General features: G+C 40.6%; 3 protein-coding genes across 3 annotated transcripts; 1 reads left to right on the forward strand and 2 right to left on the reverse strand.

Moving 5' to 3' along the window:
• Nucleotides 1-1,800: 1,800 nt before the first annotated feature.
• On the forward strand, nucleotides 1,801-2,588 carry LOC110720212 (uncharacterized mitochondrial protein AtMg00810-like). Its single transcript, XM_021899220.1, has 2 exons — nucleotides 1,801-2,052; nucleotides 2,139-2,588. The coding sequence occupies exons 1-2, from the start codon at nucleotides 1,801-1,803 to the stop codon at nucleotides 2,586-2,588; spliced, it is 702 nt and encodes a 233-aa protein (XP_021754912.1).
• A 6,815-nt stretch (nucleotides 2,589-9,403) lies between these two features.
• On the reverse strand, nucleotides 9,404-13,055 carry LOC110720135 (L-type lectin-domain containing receptor kinase IX.1-like). The gene has a single exon (XM_021899136.1). It carries the CDS (start codon nucleotides 11,840-11,842, stop codon nucleotides 9,671-9,673), a length of 2,172 nt encoding a protein of 723 aa, XP_021754828.1. The 5' UTR covers nucleotides 11,843-13,055; the 3' UTR covers nucleotides 9,404-9,670.
• LOC110720213 (L-type lectin-domain containing receptor kinase IX.1-like) lies at nucleotides 12,978-25,296 on the reverse strand. Its single transcript, XM_021899221.1, has 4 exons — nucleotides 25,233-25,296; nucleotides 25,111-25,129; nucleotides 24,162-24,592; nucleotides 12,978-13,495 (listed from the first exon to the last, which is right to left on the reverse strand). The coding sequence occupies exons 1-4, from the start codon at nucleotides 25,294-25,296 to the stop codon at nucleotides 12,978-12,980; spliced, it is 1,032 nt and encodes a 343-aa protein (XP_021754913.1).
• Between the last annotated feature and the right edge of the window lie 637 nt (nucleotides 25,297-25,933).

A 25,933-nucleotide genomic window follows, 5' to 3' on the forward strand; every position in this document is an offset into this window, starting at 1 on the left:
GATTTATTATAATCTTCTATAAGTTTCTAAAAGATCTTAATTATCCTTTTTGAAAAGATAAAATCAAAGAGTTTGAAATTGAATAAAACTTTCCTTTTTTAAAATCCTAATTCTATTCAAATTTAAAGATGTTCAAAGATAGCAGATATTATTTTTGTGCCTCATAATCTTTATCCAAATCTTATATGGTTGGATATATCTTGAAATTATCTTTCCAATGATATATTATAATATTAATTCCTAGCTATAACGAAAAAGATATGAATGGAATACGAAACTCTATCCAAAACTAACACCCTTCCACTATTTTTGCCATATATTTTTATCTACAAAATATTTTAATTTTATTCTAATTGGGTTGGAAAGTAGACTTCAAGAGCTTTTCAACGACATATTATATGACTTATTTGGACTTCTAAATCATAAGATATGATAAAAACAAAATCCGCAAAAACTGTCTTGCATCGCCAAACGACAGGTTCGTTGCCTGGCGACGAGCCCTGTCGCTAGCGACAGAGATATGTCTTATTCTTTTTCGAACTCTGATTCGTTTCAATCGATTCCTAACTATTTTCTTATAAATAGGGTCCTTCAACCTCCGTTTTCAATAACCAATTCTCAACCAAAATTCTCTAATTCTCTTCTCTCTCTAAGTTAAAAAAGCTTATTCTCTCTCTCCCTCTTTCTAGCCTAGCCCTTTTACAAACACAATTCCTCATACATTAGCACTAGAAGCACCTAGCCAAGTTCTAAGTTCTCTTCGTACTAAACGTGAAAGGTTCGATATTTTTGAGGGTTCGGTCCCAAATCTATATTTCAATTATTTGATTTAATTATTTTATTATTATTTTCCTTGAAGTTACTAATGAGTGTATTTTGTTATTAGAAAGAGATACGAGGTATCCAAGTAAGTTATTTAATTGCTTTATTGATCTTTTGATATAGAAATCATGCTTAGATTGTTATTTTGATTCCTAGTATCATGTTAGGTTGTTTTATTGCTTCCTAGTATCATGTTTAGGGTAACAACTAAAATTTCTATTATCAAGTATGATTAAAAGGATGATTCCTATTTCTTTCCTAATATCATGTTAGTACCATGTTAGGGTTGAAGCTTTGATTTTTATTGTTTAGTGACATGCTAGGCTTTGTTATTAATCTTGTTAGTATCATGTCTAGGATCTTGCTATTATTATGCTTTCGCGTTGATATGATTATGGTTATGATTATTATTATGATTGTTATTATTATGATGATTATTATGTTGCTTGATATTTTATTACTATTGTTATTGCTTGATCACACCTTTTATGCATGTTTAAAGAAAATTTATACTTGTAATCACGCTTAATAAGATAATTAATAATCTTGTTTAGGGTTAATATGATTATAATTCAAGTGATCACTAATAATAGATTTATTTGTGCATTAATATTCAACCAACATAGATAAACAGGTTTAGGGCAAATCTACTGATTGCATGTTAGTAAGAAAGTGCACATGAATACAAGTAGAACAAAGTAAAGGCCTATTATTAGGGCAGGTTCTTTCTCTTTTAGATTAGATTTGTATCTTCATCCCCCGAACACCAGTCATGGTTCCAGACCTATTGGAGTTGACGATCTCATGAATCGTTAAGGGGTGTAACCTTCACCCTATGAACGGTTTACAAGTTCCTAAAACTTGTTGGCGACTCTTTTGCTCTACATTCCTTCCCTTTAGACGCCATCATGCTTAAGTGTATGATCACAGTGGGGTTCAAGTTTGGGGTGATGCTTGAAAAATTCCCTACACACTCAAATGGTTGTAACCAATGCATTCTTTCATGGTGATCTGGATGAGGATGTTTATATGTCTCTCCTCAAGGGTACACTGGTCATGGTAGCAAAATTTTGGTTGATTTCCAAGGCAATGCTCCTGTCAAGAACTCTCAACTTGTTTGCAAACTCAACAAGTCTTTGTATGGGCGTAAACAAGCCCCAAGACAATGGTTTGTCAAACTCTCTTCTTCTCTTGTCTCCTTTGGCTATACACAGTCAAAATCTGATTACAGTTTGTTCACCAAACATCAGGGTCAATCAATTACAGCCATCCTGGTTTATGTTGATGATTTACTTATCACTGGAAATGATTAGCAGGAAATTATAACTCTGAAAACACTCTTGTCTTCTCACTTTCACATGAAAGATCTTGGTCCCTTGAGATACTTTCTTGGCTTAGAAATTGATCACACAAATCAAGGGATTTTTATTTCTCAAAAGAAATACATAACAGATGTGCTGAGAGATGAAGGTTTGCTTCATGCCAAACCTCTGAAGCTTCCCATTAATACTCACTTGAAGCTGGCACCTGATAAAGGCAAACCTTTACCAAATCCTTTAATTTATCATAAATTACTAGGGAAACTGATCTATCTGACCATCACTAGGCCTGATATATCATTTAATGTGCAATTGTTGAGTCAGTTCATGCATTTCCCTACATATACTCATTTGCAGGCTGTAAAAAGACTACTGAGATATTTGGCTGGCTCAACCTCTCAAGGAATACTTCTTGCTTCTTCTTCTGCAGCACAGTTAACTGCTTAAAGTGATAGTGACTGGGCTAGTTGTCCATCTACTAGAAGGTCAACTACTGGCTATTGTATCCTTCTTGGGAAGTCACCTGTCTCTTGGAAGGCAAAGAAATAGTCTCTAGTTGCAAAATCATCAGCAGAGGCTGAGTACAGGGCCATGGCTCTCACATCCTGTGAGGTGACCTGGCTAAAAGCTCTGTTGAAAGATCTAGGCCTGTCTTCTCTAGGTACTACTCTTTTTATACTGTGATAATCAAGTTTCCATTGCAATAGCTGCAAATCCTGTTCTACATGTAGAAATTGACTTCCATTATGTTCGAGATATGGTCAGATCAGGTGATTTTATTACTGCTCACATTAATTCTGAAGATAAACTTGCTGATATACTCACTAAAGGCCTATCAGTGAAACAACATCAGCAACTCTTGCACAAGCTTGGTGCTAGCAATCTTACTAGCCCTCAGCTTGAATAGGGGTTATGAGCAGGATATTTGTAGGGCACTTTGGTATTCTTACTAATGGAATCAAATATGTTATGATAGCTGCTGTAGGCACCTACTTTTGGCCTCTTGTCCCGAAAAGGAAGTGCGATGATGTTACAAAAACCCGTTCTTCATGCTAAATCAAAAATGAAGTATATGGACTACAAAAAGCATTATGAAGTAAGTTAAAACCCATATTTGAGACCAATATATCTTAGAGCCTTGTCCAATTACTAATTAGGCCTAAAACGTGTTCATACATGTCTAAACTTGATTAATAACAGACCCAAATGCGTCAAATGCAATGATTGGATCCAATGGAACCTACATTGTTGAAAACCGAGACAAAAAGATAAATCAACCATCAAATTCCCGTGCAAGTCCTATATATATGGATATCACTTTCAAAGATCTTTCCAACGGTATATTATAAGCCCAATTCCGAGCCAAAACGAAGAAGTTATGATCAAAACACTAAATCGGGCCCAAAACCGACACCCTTGCACTCCAACGGCCATAACTTTTAATCCATAACATATTTTAACCTAATTCTAACGGCATTGGAAAGTAGACATTTAGAGATTTCCAATGATATCTCACACGCCTTAATCCAACTCAGCAATCAAAAGTTATGGAAGTTTTTAAAACGCGTTTTTGTATAAGGAAAACCGCAAACCAACGCAACTCGATAAGTTGCGCGCGCCTGGCACGCGCGACTCATTGAGATGCGCGCGACACCCAGCGCGACTCAGAGAGTTGCACGTGCCACCTGACGCCGCGGCTCTAAAACCCTAAACCTAGATTCCTACGCCTATAAAAAGGGGTCTTCGTTCAGCACTAAACACACAGAAAAATCAGAATTCTAAACCCTAAATTCTGAAATCCTTAATCTCTCAAATCCTCTTACTATCATACTACTTTTCTTCTCTCTTCCCAAATACTTTCCAACCCTAATTGAATCCATTGAAATCCTTGGAGGTATAAAGAAGAAATAAGGTCCAAAACATCTAAGACGAAGATCAAAGCATACAAAGAAGAACGATTAGTTTCCTGAGCACTTAGATAAATCACTTTACTTATATTGTTTAAATAACTTTAATTGATTAATTAGTGTTGTTTGATCACTTTAAACAAACTTTTAATTAATTCATTCACATAGTACACTTTCGTTAATCGATCAAGACTAGAATTTGAATAATTAATTGTTGTTTTATCACTTAAGACAAGGTAAATCTTGTTTATTTATTGTTCTTTCACGAATATTGATTAAATAAGAATAACGAATTTTGCAATGTAATTTCTATATGATTAATGCGTGTAAATAAAATCAACTAACTTAGTCTTTAGGTATCACGTTGCATATATTGTTTGGTGATGAAATTGTGAAACATGAAGAGCTAGTAGAGGCCGCACTAGGGCTAGAATAGCGATTCCTCCCTTAAAGGAACGTTATTTTAGCACCCTCGCTTTCGAACTCATTTATGGTTTATGTAGTCCAATTTGGGCATGGGTAAACTTACGATTCGTGCTAATTATCCCATGAACTCCACATGGGAGAAAGGCATGAACGAGGTTTATGAGTTTTCCTAAAACTCATTGGCGACTCCCTACTTGTTTCTTATAAAAAAGCGTGATGACAAGATCAATTCTAATTCAAGGTCCCCCAAACAGTCAGGAATTCAAATCTTACTACATCTTAACAAGTGTAAAGTCCTAGGCTTCTAAAGGGCCAATGGGCATTTAAGGAGAAGATCCCCTACGATGGGAACACCCTCATTACAGCTGCTATATGCCAGCTACTTGGGTTGTTTTTTAGGGATCTGAATTTAAGAAAGATTCTCTTAGCTGTTTTCTTAGTTTTGGTGTAATAAAGTTGTATTTTGTCCTGATATATATCAGGTACAATGTGTGCCATTTTGAGCTTATGAGAAGATATACCAGCTTTCCTCCTCTCTGCTATTCCCACACTTCTTTCTCTCATCCTCTTGCACACTAATCTTCTATTACTATTTACACACCTTGCTATCCCTGATGATCATTGCTCAATTCCAATAAATCCCCTGCTGCGAGTCTGCGACCAACATTGCAGTTCGCATGAATTATAGAATTTGGAATAACATATGACCATATGTAGCAAATTCTACTTTCAGGCGAACCAAAATTGTTAATGCGTTAAACTACATAGTATGATCTAGGAATATGCTATATCTATTTAAATTACATAGTATGATCTAAAAATATGCTATATCTATTTAAATTACATAGTAGTCTTTATGATCTAGGAATATGCTATATCTACTTTCGGGGGAACCAAAATTATTAATGCGTTAAATTACATTATAATTGCACTTACAGGGGTAAGCAATGCTTAAAGTTGTCAGAACTTAACAAGCTATCAAATTTATCAAGGGATAAATAGCCTTTTTGGTATTTAAAGGATTCATCTCTGCATGAATGTAATAGCAGTAAGTACACTACACTATAAAAAGAAATCAACAATGGAAAGATTACATAAACAACCAGATTTCTTTAATATTTTTGTAAGCAAAACTTCCTTATCCAACCAATGTGGGACAATCACCTTTTCCCCAAAATACAAGTGGAAAAACAAGCTAGCTCACACATTTAAGGACAGTTTCACAATTATTACACATTGTAGACACCCAAATGTGTCTCCCCAAAACCAAACCCAGTGATAAATACCTTTCACGTCATTTGATTATCAAACAAAGTGAAAGTGTGAAAAAATGTGGGGCCCTTTTGTGTCATATATTGTCCCTCCTCTCCTATATTTCTTGTTTCTTCTGCCTAAATGCAATGGTAGTAAAAATTTTCACAATTTTCCCCCTAAATGCACAATTTTCTTGATTCTTAATTTTGGTTTTATTTTTTGCAAACTAAAAAAAGTTGTCATAATAATTTGTTAGAGCATTTATTTTTCATAATTTGTTATAATCCCTTTTTTTTCTCAAACTTTGGGGTTGGGTCTCTTTGGGTTGAATTAATTACAAATACCATAAAGGATTGTTGGTATCTAAATGAATACCATCAAGCATTGTTGGTATCTAAAAGAATACAATCAAGATGCTGGTATCATAAAAAGTACCATGCACAGGAAAAGATAGAACAAGAACAATATCAAATACCATCAATGACTAATGGTATAAAAGAATACCATCAAGAGAGGTTGGTATCCAAAAGAATACCATCAAAAATTGTTGTAGAATACCATCATGGACTGTTGGTATCTAAAAGAATACTATCAAGAAGTTGTTGGTATCATAAAAAGTATTATTAACAGCAAAAGATAGAACAAGAATAACACCAAATATCATCAAAAAGTTTGTTGGTATCATAAAAAGTACCATCAACATCAAAAGATAGAACAAGAACAACACCAACGGTTAATATACTTCATTTTCGTCGGAGTTCATATCGTCGTTCGCTTTTGCTTATCTCTTCACCCTTAGCTTTAGCTTAGCTTTGGTCTGATGGGTTTCTCTCTCTTCTTTTAATTTCGAATTCCTTCTTATGTTTTCAGATCGTCATTTGCTTAAGCGTTTCTCTTCGCCCTTACCTTTATATTTTCTCTTCTATCTTCTTTGAACTGAAATGGTTCGAGAAGGGTTTCTCTCTCTTCTTTTGTTTTTGGACTTGCCCCTTATGTTCTCTCTTTCTTCCCTTTTAAATTTTTTTTTAGTTCTTTAAAATTTGGTCATCAGACAATTTTCAAAACAATAAGGGTCCACCACGTACTACAGCTATGTCCTCATAATATACAAAATTACTAAATTAAGCTGAGAAATTCTCGCGGAAGATGAGAGAGAAAACCCTAGCTAACTAATACTCCCTCTATTTTTAAATACTTGTTCCATTTCTATTTTTTGCACTATTCATTTGTCCTATTTTGACTAATGTTTGTGATTTATATTATAGAAAAAATATAATGTACTTGTTGGAATCATCTCAATGAATAGATTGTTAATTTTCAATTGTTAGAATTTATACTTATTGATAATTAAATATATTAGTGATCAAATATTAGTATCGGCATGCGTGTCCAAGAGAAATGGAGCAAGTATTTAAAAACGGAGGGAGTATCATGAAAGAATTATAATATTATGATTGTTATGCTTAGCAATATATACAGAGTATAGGATTAGGCATTGCTCTAATCTAGCTATAAACAAGGAAAGTAAATAATCCTAAGGCTAAAAACAAGGAAACCAGTACCCACAAGACTATATTTTTTATAATAGCAATTAATATTAAGATAATAAATAACATTTAAAGATAATACTAATTATTAATTTTTAATAATATTAATAATTCAATAATATTTAATAATAATTATAATTAATATTTAAATTTAAAAATTTAATGATTATAATAAAAATACGATAATAATAGTATTAATAATAATAATAATAAAAATAAAAATAAAAATAAAAATAATAATAATAATAATTAATATTTAAAAATAATAATAATAAAATCTGCTCTGCTCTGCTCTGCCCAGAAGCTCAAAAGAACAGGGCCTAAGTCATAGAATTCCCTCAAAAAAAAAAAAATACTCCCTCCTTTTTTAAATACTTACTTTACTTCTCTTGGACATGCATGCCGATGCTAATCTTTGATCACTAATATCTTTAATTATCAACAAGTATAAATTCTAACAATTGAAAATTAATATTCTATTCATTGAGATGATTCCAACAAGTACCCACAAGACTATATTTTTTCTTATGTACAAATCACAAACATTAGTCAAAGTATGACAAATGAATAGTGCAAAAAATAAAAATGGAGCAAGTGTTTAAAAACGGTGAGAGTAAAAAATAAAAATTAAAAGGCTAAGTTGTAGAAATCTAGATTAAAGGACAATGACTAAAATCCATATGTTTATTATGGTCAATTACCAATGTGACATTTATTGTGGAAAATAAATATAATACTTCCTTCGTCATTAAAAACATAGTTTGTTATTTATATATTTCACCCAACTCGATTAGCTTGACCTCTTATTGTAGGGTTTTAGGTACTCTAAGCGGAATTTTATGAATCACATTCATATGCACCTAAACAGGATCTCATGCATATACAAATAAAGGGTCACATAATAGTTTAGAATTAACCTTAGAAGCGTGAATCCTCTTAGCAATCTTCTTCTCTACCGGAGATAAAGAGTCTCAATTGTAACTCCTCTATTTGGTCCACCGGATTGAATCAACACTCCACCAATGCTAGTTGGACGGGAAAAACCTTTCACCTTTCTTGGAGTTGAGAACCAATTTTAGAGAGAAAATATTGAGAGAAAAACTTACGTTGTTTTCAGAAAACTGAATACTGTGTATTTTAATTATCCTTAACTAATTAATAAGTAATTATATTATTATTAATTAGGTTAGGGTTTTCTCTCCCCTTTCCCTTTTTGGCCGGTCACCCTAAGGCCCACTTTGGGCTTTGGGTTTCTTTATTGATCCAATCCTAATGTGTGACCTTGCAGGATCCGTTTAGGCGGGCTTCGGGTTTGTTACTTACTAACCCAAAGTACTATAGCATTCTCTAGCAAGACGTATAGACGACCCAAATAAACGAATTACTATCTCCATAATACGATCCATAATTATATTGAGTAATTGCACTAAAGTCGAGGACACATTTCCTTCACTTATGTGATATATGATCTTCCATCAACTCTTTCTCTGTCGATCAATTTTTTTTATTCTTAGAGCATCAATAGTCACTGGTTCTTAATACAAGGTCAATTAATGAATTAATCTCTCCTCTTCACTTTGTTCAAATTTAGACCCTTCTTTGTTTCAAAAAAAAAAAAAAAAAAAAAAAAAAAAAAAAAAAAAGACCCTTCTACAAAAGTCCAGGAAAAAAGTATTCAAAATTGCAATACATTGCATATAACAAATCAATGGAAAAAAAGTACATTCAACTAGTGAGTAAAGGTGCAAAGAAGATGAATATGCATATATTTTCTCAATTCCCAAAATGTTGCACCATTTTACCTTAAAGTTTTACAAATATTACTCGTACTAATATAGAATCAACAGTACGTGATCTGAAAAACTGATCTCTAGTCTTATATTCTTACAACGAGCCAACAACAGACAAAAAACCCATTTCATGAACATAATACTAGTACATAACAAAAAACCCATTTAACTTTGGGGCGGGTCATGTTACGACAAACAGAATTAGTTATGGCCTAGACTTTTTCTGGGTATTAGCTGTAGCAAAAAATAGTTAGGAATTTTTTTGGTTAATTAAACAACCAAAAACAACATAAAAACAGAAAATTGCACATTTTAAAAAAAAATCGAAAAGCAAAAGATTTAACAAACTATTGTCTCAAATTGAATGAAACTAAAGACACACAATGTGCAATATAGTGTACAATGCACTAAACATTGATATAAAATCCTACAGCTCTGCAAAAATTATTAGGGCAGTACTGATGCTAGAAAAAGAATGAAGTTTTCGATCAATCTAAGTGACAATTTAACAAACAAAACACCAAGAAATCACTTACAACCAAAAAGAATATAAAATGGGCAATTTTCATCAGACAAATATAGTCTAGAAAAGAAGAAAAACCTAATCAGACTCTTGCATTGTCTACCAGCAAAGGAGTAGTCCCAGATACAACCGAGTGAGCTGATGAGGAGCTTGTGGTGCCAGTAGCACTGCTTCCTGTTAACCCAGAGGAGCTTGAGATGTAGAAAGGTTCTACATTTGTTGGCAAAGAGCAATAGGTGGGAACTGGGAACTTTGTAGGCAAGTTAGGCAAAGGAGACTCCTTGTTAAGAGCATTTATAACCTGTCTTATGGAAGGACGGAAAGTGTGTTCAGGATGGCAACACCACAACCCAATGATCATCAAGCATTCCAATTCCTGAATGTCACAATCTCCTTCTTTGAGTGTTTCATCGACTGCATCAAGAAGACGGCCTTCTCCATAGAGCTGCCACACCCACTCTATCAAACTCACCTTACTAGGCTCTTCCTTGGATTCAACAGGCCGCCTTCCACAAGCAATTTCAAGGGCCACCACCCCAAAACTGTAGACATCAGATTCTTTGCTGGATTTTCCTGTCATAACACACTCTGGGGCTAGATAGCCTAAAGTGCCGGCCAATACAGTTGTTTGTGATCCTAGACTGTGGTCTACAAGCCTAGCTAGCCCGAAATCTCCAAGCTTAGCATTGAAATTAGAATCAAGCATGACATTGCTGGACTTAATATCCCTGTGCAACACACATTGTTCCCATTCTTCGTGGAGATACAGTAAGGCAGATGCCAGGCCATGGGCAATTCTGTACCTCTCTGTCCAAGGTAAGACCATCTTTCTTTTGTTGGCGTAAATATGGGTGTCAAGACTTCCATTAGACATAAATTCATAAACAAGAAGCAAGTCTCCTCGTTCATGGCACCAACCAAGAAGTTGAACCAAATTTTTATGCCTCAGGCGGCTAATAACCTTCACCTCTGACACATACTCCTTCTTCCCTTGTTTAGATCCCCTTGATATCTTCTTAACTGCAATATCCCGGCTAAGATCAGACAGATAACCTCTATACACACCTCCAAAACCTCCCTGTCCTAGCTTCCCTTCCTCAGGGAAGTTGTTAGTAGCACGAATAAGTTCACTGTATGTAAACCTCCTTGGCCCAGTATCCTGATCAAAATCATCATCATCCATATCAAAATTTATGTCATCGTTATTTTCTCTGGATCTCCTTCCCCTCCACATAAATGCTAATGCACCTAATCCAATAATGATGACACTAATACCACCTACAAGGCCACCAACCAATGCTGCTTTACTTGTTTTTTTGCTTGGCCTAGTTGATGGTTGATTGCTTGTGTTATTTTGTGGAGGTGGCGTAACACTAATATCGACATCTTCTAAGGTTGAGTTGAAATCCCAAGAAAGTATGTTATGAAGTTCGTAATTAGCTCCTGTTGCAGAAGCAAACCCAACTCTGACTCTTTCCGGGAGAATTGATCTCAGGTCAATGACATATGAAATGTTAGAATCTCCATTAAATACAGGATTAGCATCATAGCTTAAGTAAACACTTAGATTTCTGGTAGAAGAATCATAAGTTATCCATGCATTGGCTGTACTCCTGTTCTTCAGGCCTTCAGTCACTGTAAAATTTGCTTTTGAATATACAGAATTGACATTTATTCCTACATGATCATTACTCGAAGCCCCTGAAAAACCTGGATCCCATCTATTGTGGAAGCTATCAAACTCGACAGCAACGAACGGGTATGTACTCGTAACATTGCAAGATTGACCAGGACTAGATTGACCACCTATCAAACCAAGACACCCACCAGATGAGTCCCCTGGAGCATCAGCTGAAACATTGAACGGCGCTAGAAAAAAGGCGAGTCCATCACCGTAGTAGTTTTCATTGTTAATTATCTGTGCGATATCAAAAGAAAAGTGGGTGGTAAAGTTTGTTGTCTTGTTAGTGCTTTTATCCCAAAGGCGCACAGCCTGATTGTAGGATGCTCGTCCTACACTTTGACTGTTACCGCCAACAGCTCTATTGGCAGTCAGCTGAATAGCGCCATTTACAAGAGTTGTATCGTTCCTTAAGGTAATATTTGGTGTGTTTTGGTTAAAACTCGAGAAACTAAAGCTCAACGATTGTACATGTGAGACAACAAACAACAGCAAAATAAAGATATGAAAGATAGTAGAGGTCATTGGGATGAAGTATAATGATGAACCGAAGCTGCGAATTGATAAGCTCATTTCTTTAGATTGGAATACAGAGCAAAAGATACAAAGAATGAAGAAAGGCAGACAAAATTATAGGTTGGATACAAAACTTGCTCAAATTCACTTAGAAAAGTCCAGGTTACACTATATTCAGTTTTCTGCTGCAGTTTGTTGACTATGTCAAACACAAACTACTCAAATAATTCTATGCTATAATTAAAGCACCGTGTTAGTTACAACCAGCTAAGTCATAGAAATCTAGATTAAAGGACAATGACTAAAATCCATATGTTTATTACGATCAATTACCGATGCTGACATCTATCGTGGAAAATAAATACTCCCTTCGTCTTTAAAAACATAGTCCTGTTTATCTATTTATTTCACCCAACTTGATTAACTTGACTTCTTAGCCTCGCTCTCTTTCTTGATATCTTATGGCTTATGCAATACGTGACCATCCATTAACTCTTTCTCAATAGTCACTACACTCACTAGTTCTTAATACAGGGTCACTTAGTCTCTCCTCTTCACCTCATCTTTTGTTCAAATTTAGACCCTTCTATAAAAAGTCCAGGAAAAAAATTATTCAAGATTGCAACACATTGCATGTACCAGGTCAATGGAAAAAATAGTTTCCTCTCAAAATTACGTTCAACTCGTGAGCAAAGGTGCAAAGAGTCAAAGACGTATATGCATATACTTTCTCCATTCCCAAAATGTTACCCAGTTTTACCTTTTGAGAGAGTTTCACAAATACTACATGTACTAATGTAGAATCAATAGTACGTGATCTGAAAAAGAGATCTCTAGTCTTAGATTCTTACGAGCCAATGACAGAGTAAAATCTTTCCTGATGGGGGACTTAAATTTTTGGCAAATAATGGGGACTAGCAGGGTTCAAGAAACATTATGTTAGGGATTAATCATACAACCAAAATTTCCTTTGAATTTATACACAGCAGTACTACATTTAAAACAATGCATAACACCTTGATATAATACTACAGTGAAACAAAATTAAATTGATGCAGCACTGATTCTGGAAATCACAGAAAATACTTCAATGTACAATTGTACAGACTGTATGTTCAGAGAGTTACCATAATGAAATAATTTTAATAAACACTCTTTTTTTCCTTAAAATATAAAGATGTATATATTAAGGCTAATCAGACTTCAGCACTGCATTTTCAGATAACAAGGGGAAAGAGCCATCACAAATAACTGGCCCAGAGGAAGAGCATGTAGCTCCACTACTGCCTGTAAATCTAGAAGAAGATGTGATATAGAAAGTATCCACGTTCATTTGGGGAGAACAATAGATTGGAACCGGAAACTTTGAAGGCAAGCTATGCAAAAGTGATTCCGTATTTAGAACACTTAAAGCATGTCTTATAGAAGGACGATAAGTATGGTCTGGATGGCAACACCACAAGCCAATCACCATTAAGCTTTCGACTTGCTGAATGTTGAAATCTTCTTCGAGACTTTTGTCAACTGCTTCAAGAAGACGGCCTTCTCCATAGAGATTCCAAACCCATTCTAACGTACTCGCATTATCTTCAACAGGCCGCCTTCCACAAGCAATTTCAAGGGCCACCACCCCAAAACTATAGACATCAGACTCCTTGCTAGCCTGTCCTGTGATAACACACTCGGGAGCAAGGTATCCTAAAGTACCAGCTGTTTGGGTCCAATTTAGTCCAATTGGGCCTAGGCATTAAATGATCCAATTTAGCTGTTATGCTACCCGCTAGTTCACCATTCGAGCAATGGATACTGGAAGAGCGCGTGCCCACGGTTAAAATACCGTCGCACATCACATATGACGGGACCTCGGATCCGAAGGATCACGTGGCCTCGTATGAGACTCATATGCATCTTTGCCCCAGATCCGAAGCGACTTAGTGCAAATATTTCCCAACCACTCTCAAGGGGATCGCGCAAGCGTGGATCTCCAAGGGAGTAAAGCAAGGCTCCATAACAGGGTGGGATGATCTGTCCTCCAAATTTAGGAGCAAGTTTTCCACGGCAAACCGCCGAGAGAAGACTACTGCAGAACTCATGAGTCTACAACAGGGGAAACCGAAAGCCTCCGAGACTATCTGACCCGTTTCAGTAACGAGTCATCCAGCGTCTCTCAGCTGGACCAGGGGCTAGCCGTTTTTGCAATGCAGAATGGCCTTCAGCCCGGGAAGTTCCTAGACTTCATGGTCATGCATACTCCGCAGACCTTGGAGGAAGCTCTGAATGCCTCGGATAAGTTCATCCGAGCCGAAGAATGGAACAAAGCGAAAACCCAACCTCAATTTGGGGGAGGGAAACAAAAACAAATACCCTTGTCTGAAGGCCAAGGCCATAAGGCAAAGGGAAAGTCAAAGGCCTCGGAGCAATCTTCGGCCAGCGACCCAAAGAAGGAAAAATCTACCTCATACACAGGTAGATACGAGTCCTACACTCCGCTCTCTCTTCCACGCGCCAAAATTTACAGCGTGACGAAGGAGGAGCAGAGTACCGAAAGCCGAGACCACTCCCAGAGTGGTATCAGCGAAAAAATAAAAATCAGTGGTGCGAGTTCCACGAGTCTTCGGGACACAACACTGAGGAGTGTATCCAACTGAAGGACCAGATAGAGGACATGGTCCGGAAGGGATACTTGAAAAAATACATCGCGGATCACCGCGAGAAAAAAGAATCCGAGAAGTCAGCAAAGGACTCTCGGCAAGACCTCGACTTCCCCCGGAAGAACAGTAAAAAGCCGGAGGGGAAATTCCCTCCGATCAATGTTATCTCGGGAGGAATATACTCTCGGAGGGAGCACAAGCGACACCTTAGAGCTTTGACTCACCAGGTGAACAACGCTGACATTCAGTCTCCCCAGTCGCCGGTGCCGAACATGACGTTCACAGCCGCCGACTGCCGGGGGATAACGTTCCCTCACGAGGATCCGTTGGTGATCATCGCCACGGTGGCCAACCACGACGTCAGTAAGGTCCTTGTTGACGGTGGCAGCGGAGCAAACATTCTGTTCCGAAAGGCCTACAATCAAATTAAGCTGAAGCCCAAGCACCTTACGCCGGTACCCTACCCGGTATCCGGGTTCAACGGGGCTTCAACTTATCCAGATGGGAAGGTGACACTTCCTGTCACCATCGACTGCGATGAGGCAGCCAAGAACGTCATGATTGAATTTTTGGTCATTGACGCTCCTTCAGTGTACAACGTGATTTTGGGGAGACCCATAATTCATGAGATCCAAGGGGTCGTCTCAACTTATCATCAACTGATGATTTACGTCTCAGACGCCGGCTTTCCCGAAAGGATACAGGGCAACCAAAAGGACGCCCGAAGGTGCAACTACCTCAAGCCATCCAGTAGTCGCCTAGATGACGACAAGGATGAGGAGGAGAAAGAAAAAGAAAGAGAGCCAAGCACCAAAAAGCCGAAAGGCCTAAGTGCTTCGGCTCAAGGATCTGAACCCAGAGGTAAAGGGCCCGAAAGGGAAAAGGCTAGCTCTTCAGCTGAACAGCAAGACTCAGAGAGCCAGCCGAAGAACAAAAAGACTGGGACACCTGCTGACATTGGCAGCAGGCCAGATTATGAGGAGTCCAGTCCATCAGCAATGGACATGGACCAGCAAACTGAAACAGTTGAGTTGGCCGAAGGAGACGTTGAGAAATTTGTAACAATCGGGATGGACCTTGATCCGAACACCCGTTGTGAACTTACTCAGCTCCTTCGAGACAACAGAGATGTGTTTGCTTTCTCGGCAGCTGATATGCTCGGGATAAGTTCAGACCTCATCTCCCATAAGCTTAATGTTGACCCAACGTGTCGACCAGTTAAGCAAAAGAAGCGGAATTACTCCGCCAATAAGAACCAAGACATCGCAGCCGAGATCAAAAAATTGCTGGAGGCAGGATTCATCGAACCTTGCCAATATCCAGAATGGCTGGCAAATGTTGTGATGGTTCAGAAGCCCAATGGTACCTGGAGGATGTGCGTTGACTTCACGGACCTAAATACGGCTTGTCCGAAGGATTTCTATCCCTTGCCGAGGATCGATCAGCTAGTCGATTCGACAAGTGGCCATGCCTTGCTTAGTTTCATGGACGCATTCTCGGGGTATCATCAGATCTTCATGCACCCCGACGATCGAGCAAAGACAGCATTCGTCACGAACGTTGGGGTGTACAATTACAAAATGATGCCCTTCGGATTGAAAAATGCTGGGGCAACCTATCAAAGGCTGGTGGATCAAGTTTTTGCCGATCAAAAGGGCCGAAACATGGAAGTCTATGTTGACGATTCGATCGTCAAAAGCAAAAAACCAGAGGACCATGTAAAGGACCTGGCTAAAACTTTCGCCACCTTGAGAAAGCATCAAATGAAGCTGAATCCGAAGAAGTGTGTCTTCGGCGTGAACTCAGGGAAATTCCTTGGGTTCATGGTCAGCAAAAGGGGGATTGATGCCAATCCCTCCAAAGTCAAAGCGGCGCTCGACCTTCCTGAGCCGAAAACGAAGCGGGATGTTCAGCGTCTCACCGGAAGAATGGCAGCCCTCTCGAGGTTCATTTCCAGAGCTTCGGATAAGGGGTTACCTTTCTTCAAAGCCTTGAAGCTCCCGAAAAAAAAAGAGCTCGTTTGGGAGGAAGAGCAAAAAAGACGTCTTCAAACTGCTTCGGGAGCATCTGGCTCAACTCCCAACGCTGGCTAGCCCAGTTGAAGGAGAAACTTTGTACCTATATGTGGCCGTTAGCCCAGCCACCATCAGCGCAGTATTGCTGAAGGAAGAAAGTAAAAGTCAGCAACCGATCTATTTTGTCAGTCATACACTGACGGATGCCGAGACTCGCTATCCTCTACTCGAGAAAGTCGCTTTCGCGGTAGTAGTAGCTGCTCGGAAGCTGAGGCCCTATTTTGATTGCCATCAGATAGTGGTCTTAACTGATCAGCCGTTGGAAAAAGTTCTCGGCAAGGTTGAAAAATCTGGTAGGCTAGCCAAGTGGGCTTTTGAGCTCACCGAATTCAGCATCAGCTACCGTCCGAGGCTGCCATTAAGGCTCAAGCTCTAGCGGATTTCTTGGCCGAATGCTCATACCAAGAAGCGCTAGACAGTGAAAAGAAAGTATGGACCGTGTTTACGGATGGATCTTCCACCGAAAACGGTTCGGGTGCAGAAGTGGTGATAACTTCTCCCGAAGGCAAATCCTTTGAGTATGCACTAAAATTTTCTTTTAAGGCCTCGAACAATGAAGCCGAGTATGAGGCAGCAATCGCCGGCCTAGAATTGTGCATCTCCCTGGAAGCCGATCATGTCTGCCTAAAAACAGACTCTCAGCTAGTTGCATATCAGATCAGTGGCAGCTACGAGGCCAAAGAGCCCTCCATGATAGCTTATCTTGCCAAGATCAAGTCAGTCATTGCAGAAATGAAAACTTTTGAGGTTCAGCTGATCCCAAGGGGTCAGAATACTCAAGCCGATGCACTTTCCAAACTTGCCAGTTCATCTCTTACCGAGCTGAACAGATCTGTATATGTAGAAGTGCGTCGAGAGAGAAGTATCGACGAAGCACCTGAAGTGTGCTGCGCTGACCCATAGCCTAGTTGGATGGACCCCATCCTAGCTTTCAAGCTTCGGGGAGAAACTCCCGAAGATAAAGCTTTGGCCTCCAAAATAAAGAGAACCAGCTCTAGGTTCATTGTCTTTAGGGGGGAACTTCTGAAAAAGTCCTTCTCAGCCCCATTGCTGAAATGCGTGGGACCAACAGATGCAGATTATATCCTACGGGAGATTCACCTTGGCATCTGTGGGAACCACATTGGGGGAAGGACCTTAGCCCACAAGGCATTGAGGGCTGGATATTACTGGCCCACCATGATCGCAGATGCTAAAGAGCTGGTTCGGAAATGCGAAAAATGTCAAAAGTACGCTCCAGTTATCCATCAGCCAGCAAGGGATCTTCAGCCGATCCTTAATCCACTCCCGTTTGCCCAATGGGGACTGGATATACTGGGACCATTTCCAGAGGCTGTGTACCAGAAAAAATGGCTGATAGTTGGTGTCGACTACTTCAGTAAATGGATCGAGGCCGAAGCAGCCTCGAACATTACAGAGCAAACTGTCAGAAAATTTATCTGGCAGAATATCATCACTCGATTTGGCATCCCGAGAGTATTTGTCTTCGATCATGGGAGGCAATTTGATAACTTACCGCTGAAGCGGTATACAGATCAGTTCGGCATCAAACTGGCATATTCAGCGGTATGCCACCCGCAAAGTAACGGACAAGCCGAAGCTGCAAATAAACAGATCTTAAATGCCCTCAAGAAAAGGGTGGAAGATCAAAAGTCCAAGTGGCTGGAGGAGCTCCCTGGAACCCTTTGGTCCCTTCGGATAACTGAAAAAGAGGCAACGGGCTATTCACCTTTTGAACTGGTATATGGTGCCGAAGCCGTCCTTCCAGTGGAAATTGGCTCTGAGAGCCTACGAGTGCACCATTTCTCGGCTGAGAATGAGCAACTGATGAGGGAATCTCTCGATTTCCTCGACGAAGTAAGAGACTCAGCCCGAGACAGAATGGCCGCTTATAAGCAGAGAATCGGCAAATTTTATAACCGAAGGGTCCATGCAAGGCCTCTCAAAATTGGAGACCTTATCCTTCGGAATGCTGCTGCAGTTCAGAAAGGCCGAATCCATGGGAAACTCTCAGCTGCATGGGAAGGACCTTATGAAATCTATGATGAGCTTCAGCCAGGGACATACCGACTTCGGTAGTTGGATGGAACTGAGTTGAAAAATCACTGGAACGCTGATGTACTGAAAAAATATCATGTGTAAACCCTTCGGGGCAGAACAATCTTTGTAAGTACATTTTGAACTAATGAAAGGCCTTGGAGCCGCCATTTATATAAATGTTTACAACTTTTTATCCTTTCAAAGTTTTCTTCGTTCTATCTACTCTTTAAGGGTTTTTTATTCAGCCTCGTCTGAAACCTTCGCCTTCGGGTAACTGGGTTTTAGATTGCTGACAAAACTCGTCTTTTTAAAGAACGCTGGTCTTTCAGCTGAAGTCAAACTTCAGTAAGACTTTTTCTCCAAAGACACGAGTCCATGGACAATTCTGGGATATTGCCTTAACTGAGCCTTGTATCCCAGAGAGCCATTATCCGAAACATTGCCTTAAGTTGGCCCTGTGTTTCGGGTATCCATTTTTCAAAGATAGACAGAAAATCAAGGAGAACGGCAACAATTGAAAATTGTTTATTCAGCCTCGTCTGAAACCTTCGCCTTCGGGTAACTGGGTTTCAGATTGCTGAAAAAACTCGTCTTTTTAAAGAACACTGGTCTTTCAGCTGAAGTCCAACTTCAGTAAGACTTGTTCTCCAAAGACATGAGTCCATGGACAATTCTGGGATATTGCCTTAACTGAGCCTTGTATCCCAGAAAGCTATTATCCGAAACATTGCCTTCAGTTGGCCCTGTGTTTCGGATATCCATTTTTTAAAGAACTCTAGTCTTTCAGCTGAAGTCAAGCTTCAGTAAGACTTGTATCCCAGAAGCATTGCCTTCAGTTGGCCCTGTGTTTCGGATACCCATTTTTAAGAAGTGAAGAAATTGTTTATTCAGCTGAAGCCATACTTCAATTTCTGGGGGGGCAAGAAGCACTATCAGTGCAAGTTTATGTTCAGCAGAATTGAAGAAACAGTAAAGCATTCAAAAACAAAGCAGCTGAAGAAAAGAACATCAAATTAATAATTTATGCTCAGAAATTGAGCTACAAGTTCAAATACACTGTATCGGCAGCCGCCCACAAGCGGAAAATAACAGCTGCCGAAATACGTACAGAAGCAAAAAATTAAACTGTTTTGTACGACAAGGCAAGCTGAAGCAAAAAACAAGGCAAAAAATTCAGAAAGCGGCAAGTCTAAAGTTAAGCTCATGATGAACCGCTAGATTCTGAAGACGACTGCCCGAGTTCCTATGCTTCAGCCCGAGGATCAGACTGATCAGCATTGTTGAGCCCCATGGTGGCCTCAACCCCAGCAGCAGAAGAAGCAGGCTTTGCACTCTGCCGAGCCTCCCTTTCCCTCTGTTCAGCCTCCAACTCCATTCTCTCAGCTTCTTCTTCGGCTTCCTCAGCCTTAAGAATTTCAGCTTCGACTGGAGTTGCATACTTCATATGAGGGTCTTCGGGATTCTGGATCCATTCAGCACATTTGGACCAGTCCAGCTTCGGCTCAGCATGAAGGCAGACTCTTCGGCATACTCTGAACCCGTTTCTGAAACCCATTTCATATTCTTCCTGGGTATAGACACGGACTTTGAGTAGAGCCTCAGCATCAGCCAACTTCTTCTAGGTCTCCTCCAAGTCTTCCTTGGATTTCTTCAGCTCATCGGCGAGCTTGGAGGAGGAACCTTTCAGCTCATTCAGCTCCTGCTGAACTTGGGAAGCCTTTGTCTGAGCCTGGGCCACTTCTACTTTTTTGGCCATCAGTTGATCCTCAGCCTCATGGAGTTTAGCTCTTTGAACTTCAGCAGCAGCAGCAGCCTCTGAGAGTTGGACATCCCTGGCTTGGAGCAGCTCTTCAGCAGCCATTCTGCTGGCTTCAAGAGCTTCTAGCCGTTGCTGCACTTCAGCTTGCGCAGCAGCTCCTTCCTGGATTCGGCTCTCAATGGCAGCCTTGAATCTGGAGACGTCCACTCCCATGTGCTCTTGGAGGAATTTTTCCCCTTCCATCAGTGGGGGAAAAACTTCCTTCTCCATAGCGTCGCAGAAGGTTTTGAAGGCTTCAGCAGCCTTTTTCTCGTATTCCTCACCCTTCTGATGCTTCTCTTCAGCTGCTGCTTGCTTCAGCTTAGCAAGCTTTAATTACTCTTCGGCTACCTTCTTGTCGTGCTCGGCAGCGTCTACCCTATCTTGTAGGGTATCCATCAGCTCTACAGTGAGAGTCTGATTGTGCACGAACTGAAAACAGGAGCACAAGTAAAAAAAAAATAATAATAAAAATAGAGCTGAATTTTAGAGGAAATAAAGGCAAGGAAAATCACCTGCATCATCAGCAGTTGGTTAGACCTGGCTGGGTCAAGAACTGATCTGCTGGATTCGCCCATCCCAGCAGTGGCCTTCAGCGACCAGATTCTTGCCCTATCTACTTCGGACATGCCAGCAAAATCGCCGAAGTAGGCTGCAGCACCTTCTCGGTTCTGACCCCATATGAGGTCCCAGATGTGATCTGGGATTGGAATTCGGGGGGCCGAGAAACCCATTTCTCCAGATTGCAGAGTCTGGAAGGAAGGAAAGGATGACGATGGAGCTTCTTTAGCTTTGGATGGCTCAGCATCATCCTTCTCAGAAGAGTCAATTATTATGACTTCTTCTTCTTCAGGGGTGAGGACGAAAGCCTCAACCTCTCTTGCAATGTCTGCCGTGAAACCCTTCAGCACTGGGCATCACGGCATCCTTATTTTTGTGCTCAGCAGCACTCTCCTGAACTTCTTCTTGGACCCCTCCCTTAGATTCGGGAGTTCTCTGATCCACCTCCATCTCAGGAGGTGGCGGAGGGGTCTTTTGAGGTGATTGGGGTGGTGGCCGGGGAACCCTCGGCGATCCATTGCCTTCCTCGGGTTCCCTTATTTCAACGCCGATGGTCATCGGCCTTCGCTGAAAGTCATGAGGGCCGATGATGGCCATTCTTCGGCGCCTTTTCTGAAGGGGCTGCTCGTCCATGTCTGAGTCTGAAGACTCTTCTTGTATCTGGTCTTCGGGACGAACATGGGCTTTCCCTTCTCTGTGTCTGTTACTCTCTTCAGACTGTAAAAGACAGGGGGGAGGAAGAATGTGAGTACAAAAAAAAAAAAAAAAAAAAGAAAGACAAAGTTAAGTCTGAAAGCTCACCAAGGTCTTCAGCAAAGCCTCGTCTTCTTCAGCTGCCCTAGCTGCAGCTTCTTCTTCAGCAGCTCTGGAGGACCCTTCTCCTCCTTCGCAAGCTTCGATAACCCGTGCAACCTCTTCGGCCGTACGGGCAGCTTCAGCTTCTTCGTCCAACAGCTGAAACCAGGGGTCTCTCTTCTTCCACCAAGGCTTCTGCCTCTGATACAGAGCAACAGCCTCAATTTGGAAGTGGGAAGAGTCTAGATGAACTTCCCTATGCCTCGGTTCAGTGATAGACGGGGCCCGATCAGTTACAGCTCGTTCTCGGTTGACACCAAGACGAGCGTAGTTAATGCCAACGTTGGTCTCGTCCCGCTTTGAAAAAGAAAAGGGGAAAGGTCAGTTCAGTTAGGTTGGCACAGCATAAAAAAAGCAAAGTGAGAGAAGAAAAAGAGATAATTAAAAAGCCTCGGCCCCAGCCGAAGAAGCTTACCATCCTTAAACTTTCGGCTGAGGCCAACAGCTGCTAGCATGTTCTCTTGGAAAACATAATGCGTATCGGGGAGCCAAGTCTCCGGGATATGCTGCATTCGGCCGCTGCCCCCCCGGTTCGGCAGCTTGCCGAAGATGTTCTGCTGATTAAGGTTCGGATCTGGCCCGTTGTCTGCGGGGGGACCTAGACTTCCCATGTCGGGATCAGGCTCAGCAAGGTACCGGGGAGCGCTGAATACGCAAGGGTGGCCCGGATCCGTGGGTGCCCTAACCCAAATCCATTGACCTCTCCATTCCTTGTCTGAAGAGTCGTTCGGCCACATGGTTAGGTACTGGGGCCGGGACTCAATCCGGTACCACCATGAACCATGGCTTCCGTGCCCACTTTGAATATTTGGCACTAGCCGATGAAGCTTTTTGAAGCAGTGCAGGTTCGGCACATACTTGAAGAACTTGCAAACCCATAAGTATGTCATCACCCTTCGGATGCTGGTAGGAGTTAGCTGACATAGGGAGATATTGTAATGGATCAGCAAGTCTCGGACGAATACGTCCAAAGGGAACCTCAGCCCGTACTGAAGCTGTCTTGTGTACACCCCCACATACCCCGGGGGTGGACGATGGATTCTATCGGATGCCGCGGGCATTCGGCACCAATACCCATCAGCTTCAAAAATGCCGTAATGCAACTCAATTTGCTCGGCAAACCGATATTGTTCGGCATTCTCCACCCACCATGAGTAGGGGCGGTTCTTTATCATGGCCGAAGCTACTTCGGCATTCTCCCATTCTGAAAACCCGGGTAGGATATCCAAGGACAGCGGGAACTTCATCGTCCCGTCCAGAAGCGCTCGGCCTCTCCGTTCTCTGAGGAGGAGCCGAGGAAATTGGAGTCGCCCTAATCCCTTCAGCAGGGTCAGACTCTGGCCTTTGTCCATTCCACGTCCCAATCCTGTTCCTAGGATCGGGAATTGGCCTTGCTCTTCTTGGAGCACGGGCTCTACCTCTAACTCCTCTTACCATTGATTATTTCGAAGTAAAAAGTCGAAAAAAAAAGGGAAGGAGTTCGAATTCGAAGAAAAATAAACTGAAATCAAAGGAATTTACCTTAATCTGAAGCGAAAGTTGCCGATTTACGAGTTCGTAGTGGCAAGCCTCAGTTTCTAAGCTTAATGCTCGGGGAATTTGCGAAGTTTTGATGCGGGTTCTTGGGTTCTCTCGAGAATTCTGGGTTTGTGTTGGTGAATAAGTGAGGAGAGATGACGCGCTTCTGATTATATCTCCAGAAATGGGAATACGGGGAGTCCGCGTTTCAATTTCTCTTAAATACCCCACTAAGTAACCGTTAAACACACGACCTTGCGATTAAACTGCCCATTATCCGTCCAACTTCCACAATCATCCGCCTTAACCGTTGTTATCTCATTAATTACGGTTTAAATTCAAATTTTTGGATTAATTAAATCATTCACTTCCCTCCTTTTCTTAATTAAATCAAACCCGACCCGTCATCCTTCCAAATCGGGTCTGGGGGGAAAGTTGTTTGGGTCCAATTTAGTCCAATTGGGCCTAGGCATTAAATGATCCAATTAAAAGCCCAAGGTCAAGGTTCATCTCTCCAATTGTGCTAAAGTCAAAGGTCAGCCCTCAAAGCAAGCCAATTGGGCTAAGGCCCAACTTCTCCATGTATGAAGAGGTATAAAAGCCATCAATATTACATTTTCACATTCATTCATATACTCTCATACATTCTCATATACTCAAGCAAAGCCTCAAGCAACTAATTCTCTTGCATAGTGTTCTCTTTCTACACATTGTACTGACTTTAGCATCGGAGGGGCCTTCCTCGGCAACACCCCCGAGGCTAGTTTACGTGTATTTACTGTGCAGGAAACCTTCGGCCCAACATTACTTGGACCGAATCTAGTCTTCTCCGTTTCAGCGGACCTTCGGCAAGGTCCCATTATTTTCATCCGAAACACCAGCTAATACAGTTGTCTGTGCACCAAGATTGTGATCTACCAGTCTTGCCAGCCCGAAATCTCCAAGCTTGGAATTGAAGTCGGAATCAAGCATGACATTGCTTGGATTGATATCTCTATGCAATACACATTGTTCCCAATCTTGGTGTAGATATAGCAAGGCAGATGCCAAATCTTGTACAACTTTGTACCTCGTTGCCCAGGGTAAAACAACCTTTCTCTTGCCTGCATAAAGATGGGTGTCAAGACTTCCATTAGGTATAAATTCATAAACAAGAAGCAACTCTGCTCGTTCATGGCACCAACCAAGAAGTTGAACCAAATTTTTATGCCTCAAACGGCTAATAATCTTCACTTCTGACATGTACTCTTTTATCCCTTGCTTTGATCCCTTTGATATCTTCTTAACAGCAATTTCCTTGCTTTGATCCCTTTGATATCACCTAAGCTAGCTTTTGTTGCTCACAGTGCTTCATCTCCAGGACAAAGCAGCTCATGGAATGTCACCCTCACACAACAATAGTTTGATCTGAACAGCTATTAAGATAGCATTACTGAAAATAGTCAAGTATGTGCAACTTGTCCCATGGCAAAATTCACAAAGCTGCCTTATGATTTGAGTTCCTCTCATGCATCTCATCCTTTTGAATTGATTCACATGGATATCTTAGATCAGATAATGCTCTAGAATTCCATGACTAATATTGTCAAGATGTTATTGCAAATCTGGGAATTGTTGATCAGACATCCTGTTTTGATAGACCACAGCAAAATGACAGCAGCTCATTTGATCAACAGACTGCCCACACCATTTCTAAAGAACAAAACTCCTTATCAAGTCTTGTTCAAATCTTAACCAGACTATTCACACTTGAGAGTATTTGGGTGCCTGGCCTTTGCTGCCAACCTAGCTGGGACTACAGACAAGTTTCAGCCCAGAGGTGTATACTGTGTGTTCATTGGGTATCCTGCAACTCAAAAGGGTTACAAGTTACTTGATATAAAATCAAAGAAAATCTTTGTATCTAGGGATGTCACATTCCATGAAACCATCTTTCCATTTCAACTTACCTCTCTTGATCAATACATGAAACCTGTGCCTTCCACTCTTACCCAAAAAGAAAACTTCAATCATATGTATATTGATGAAATTAAAGATCCAAACCAAAATGAAAACACAACAGACACACCAACTCCTATTTCAATTCCTACTTCTGATGCCACTCTAATCTCTTCACCTATTTCTAACTCCTATCAAATCCCTTCTCCTATTCCTGTTCCTTTTCAGACACAAAGTGATAGCCCTTTAACTTCTCTGGATACAGAACAAAATGTGAGGCAAAGCTCAAGACCAATGAAACCACCTGTTTGGATGAAAGATTACATCTAACCTAAGAAAAAATCTGAGATTCAGATAGCAAATTTGGCTTCTCAAGAAGTTGGTCATGAGTTTCATTGCTTTATGTCTACCCTTGCTACATCTCAAGACCCTATATTTTACAAACATGTTGTTACTAATCAGCATTGGGTGGATGCCATGAACAAGGAACTTGAACAATGTGAATTGAATGGCACTTGGACAGTCACTACTCTTCCACAAGGAAAAAGGGTGATTGGATGTAAATGGATATACAAGACAAAATTCAAGTCCAATGGTGATATTGAGAGACATAAAGCCAGAATAGTTGTTTTGGGTTGCATATAACAATATGGGGTGGATTACAGTGAAACTTTTGCTCTTGTTGCCAAGATGACCACTGTCAAAACTCTCT

Source organism: Chenopodium quinoa, unplaced genomic scaffold (assembly GCF_001683475.1).
Source record: "Chenopodium quinoa cultivar QQ74 unplaced genomic scaffold, ASM168347v1, whole genome shotgun sequence".
NCBI lineage: Eukaryota > Viridiplantae > Streptophyta > Magnoliopsida > Caryophyllales > Amaranthaceae > Chenopodium > Chenopodium quinoa.

Coding starts and splice junctions, on each gene's coding strand:
- LOC110720212 (XM_021899220.1), top strand. CDS start 1,801: ATGGTTGTAACCAATGCATTCTTTCATGGTGATCTGGATGAGGATGTT. Junction 2,053..2,138: donor ACAGTCAAAATCTGATTACA/GTTTGTTCACCA, acceptor AATGATTAGCAG/GAAATTATAACTCTGAAAAC.
- LOC110720135 (XM_021899136.1), bottom strand. CDS start 11,842: ATGAGCTTATCAATTCGCAGCTTCGGTTCATCATTATACTTCATCCCA.
- LOC110720213 (XM_021899221.1), bottom strand. CDS start 25,296: ATGATTGAAGTTTTCTTTTTGGGTAAGAGTGGAAGGCACAGGTTTCAT. Junction 13,496..24,161: donor ACAGACAACTGTATTAGCTG/GTGTTTCGGATG, acceptor GGACCCAAACAG/CTGGTACTTTAGGATACCTT.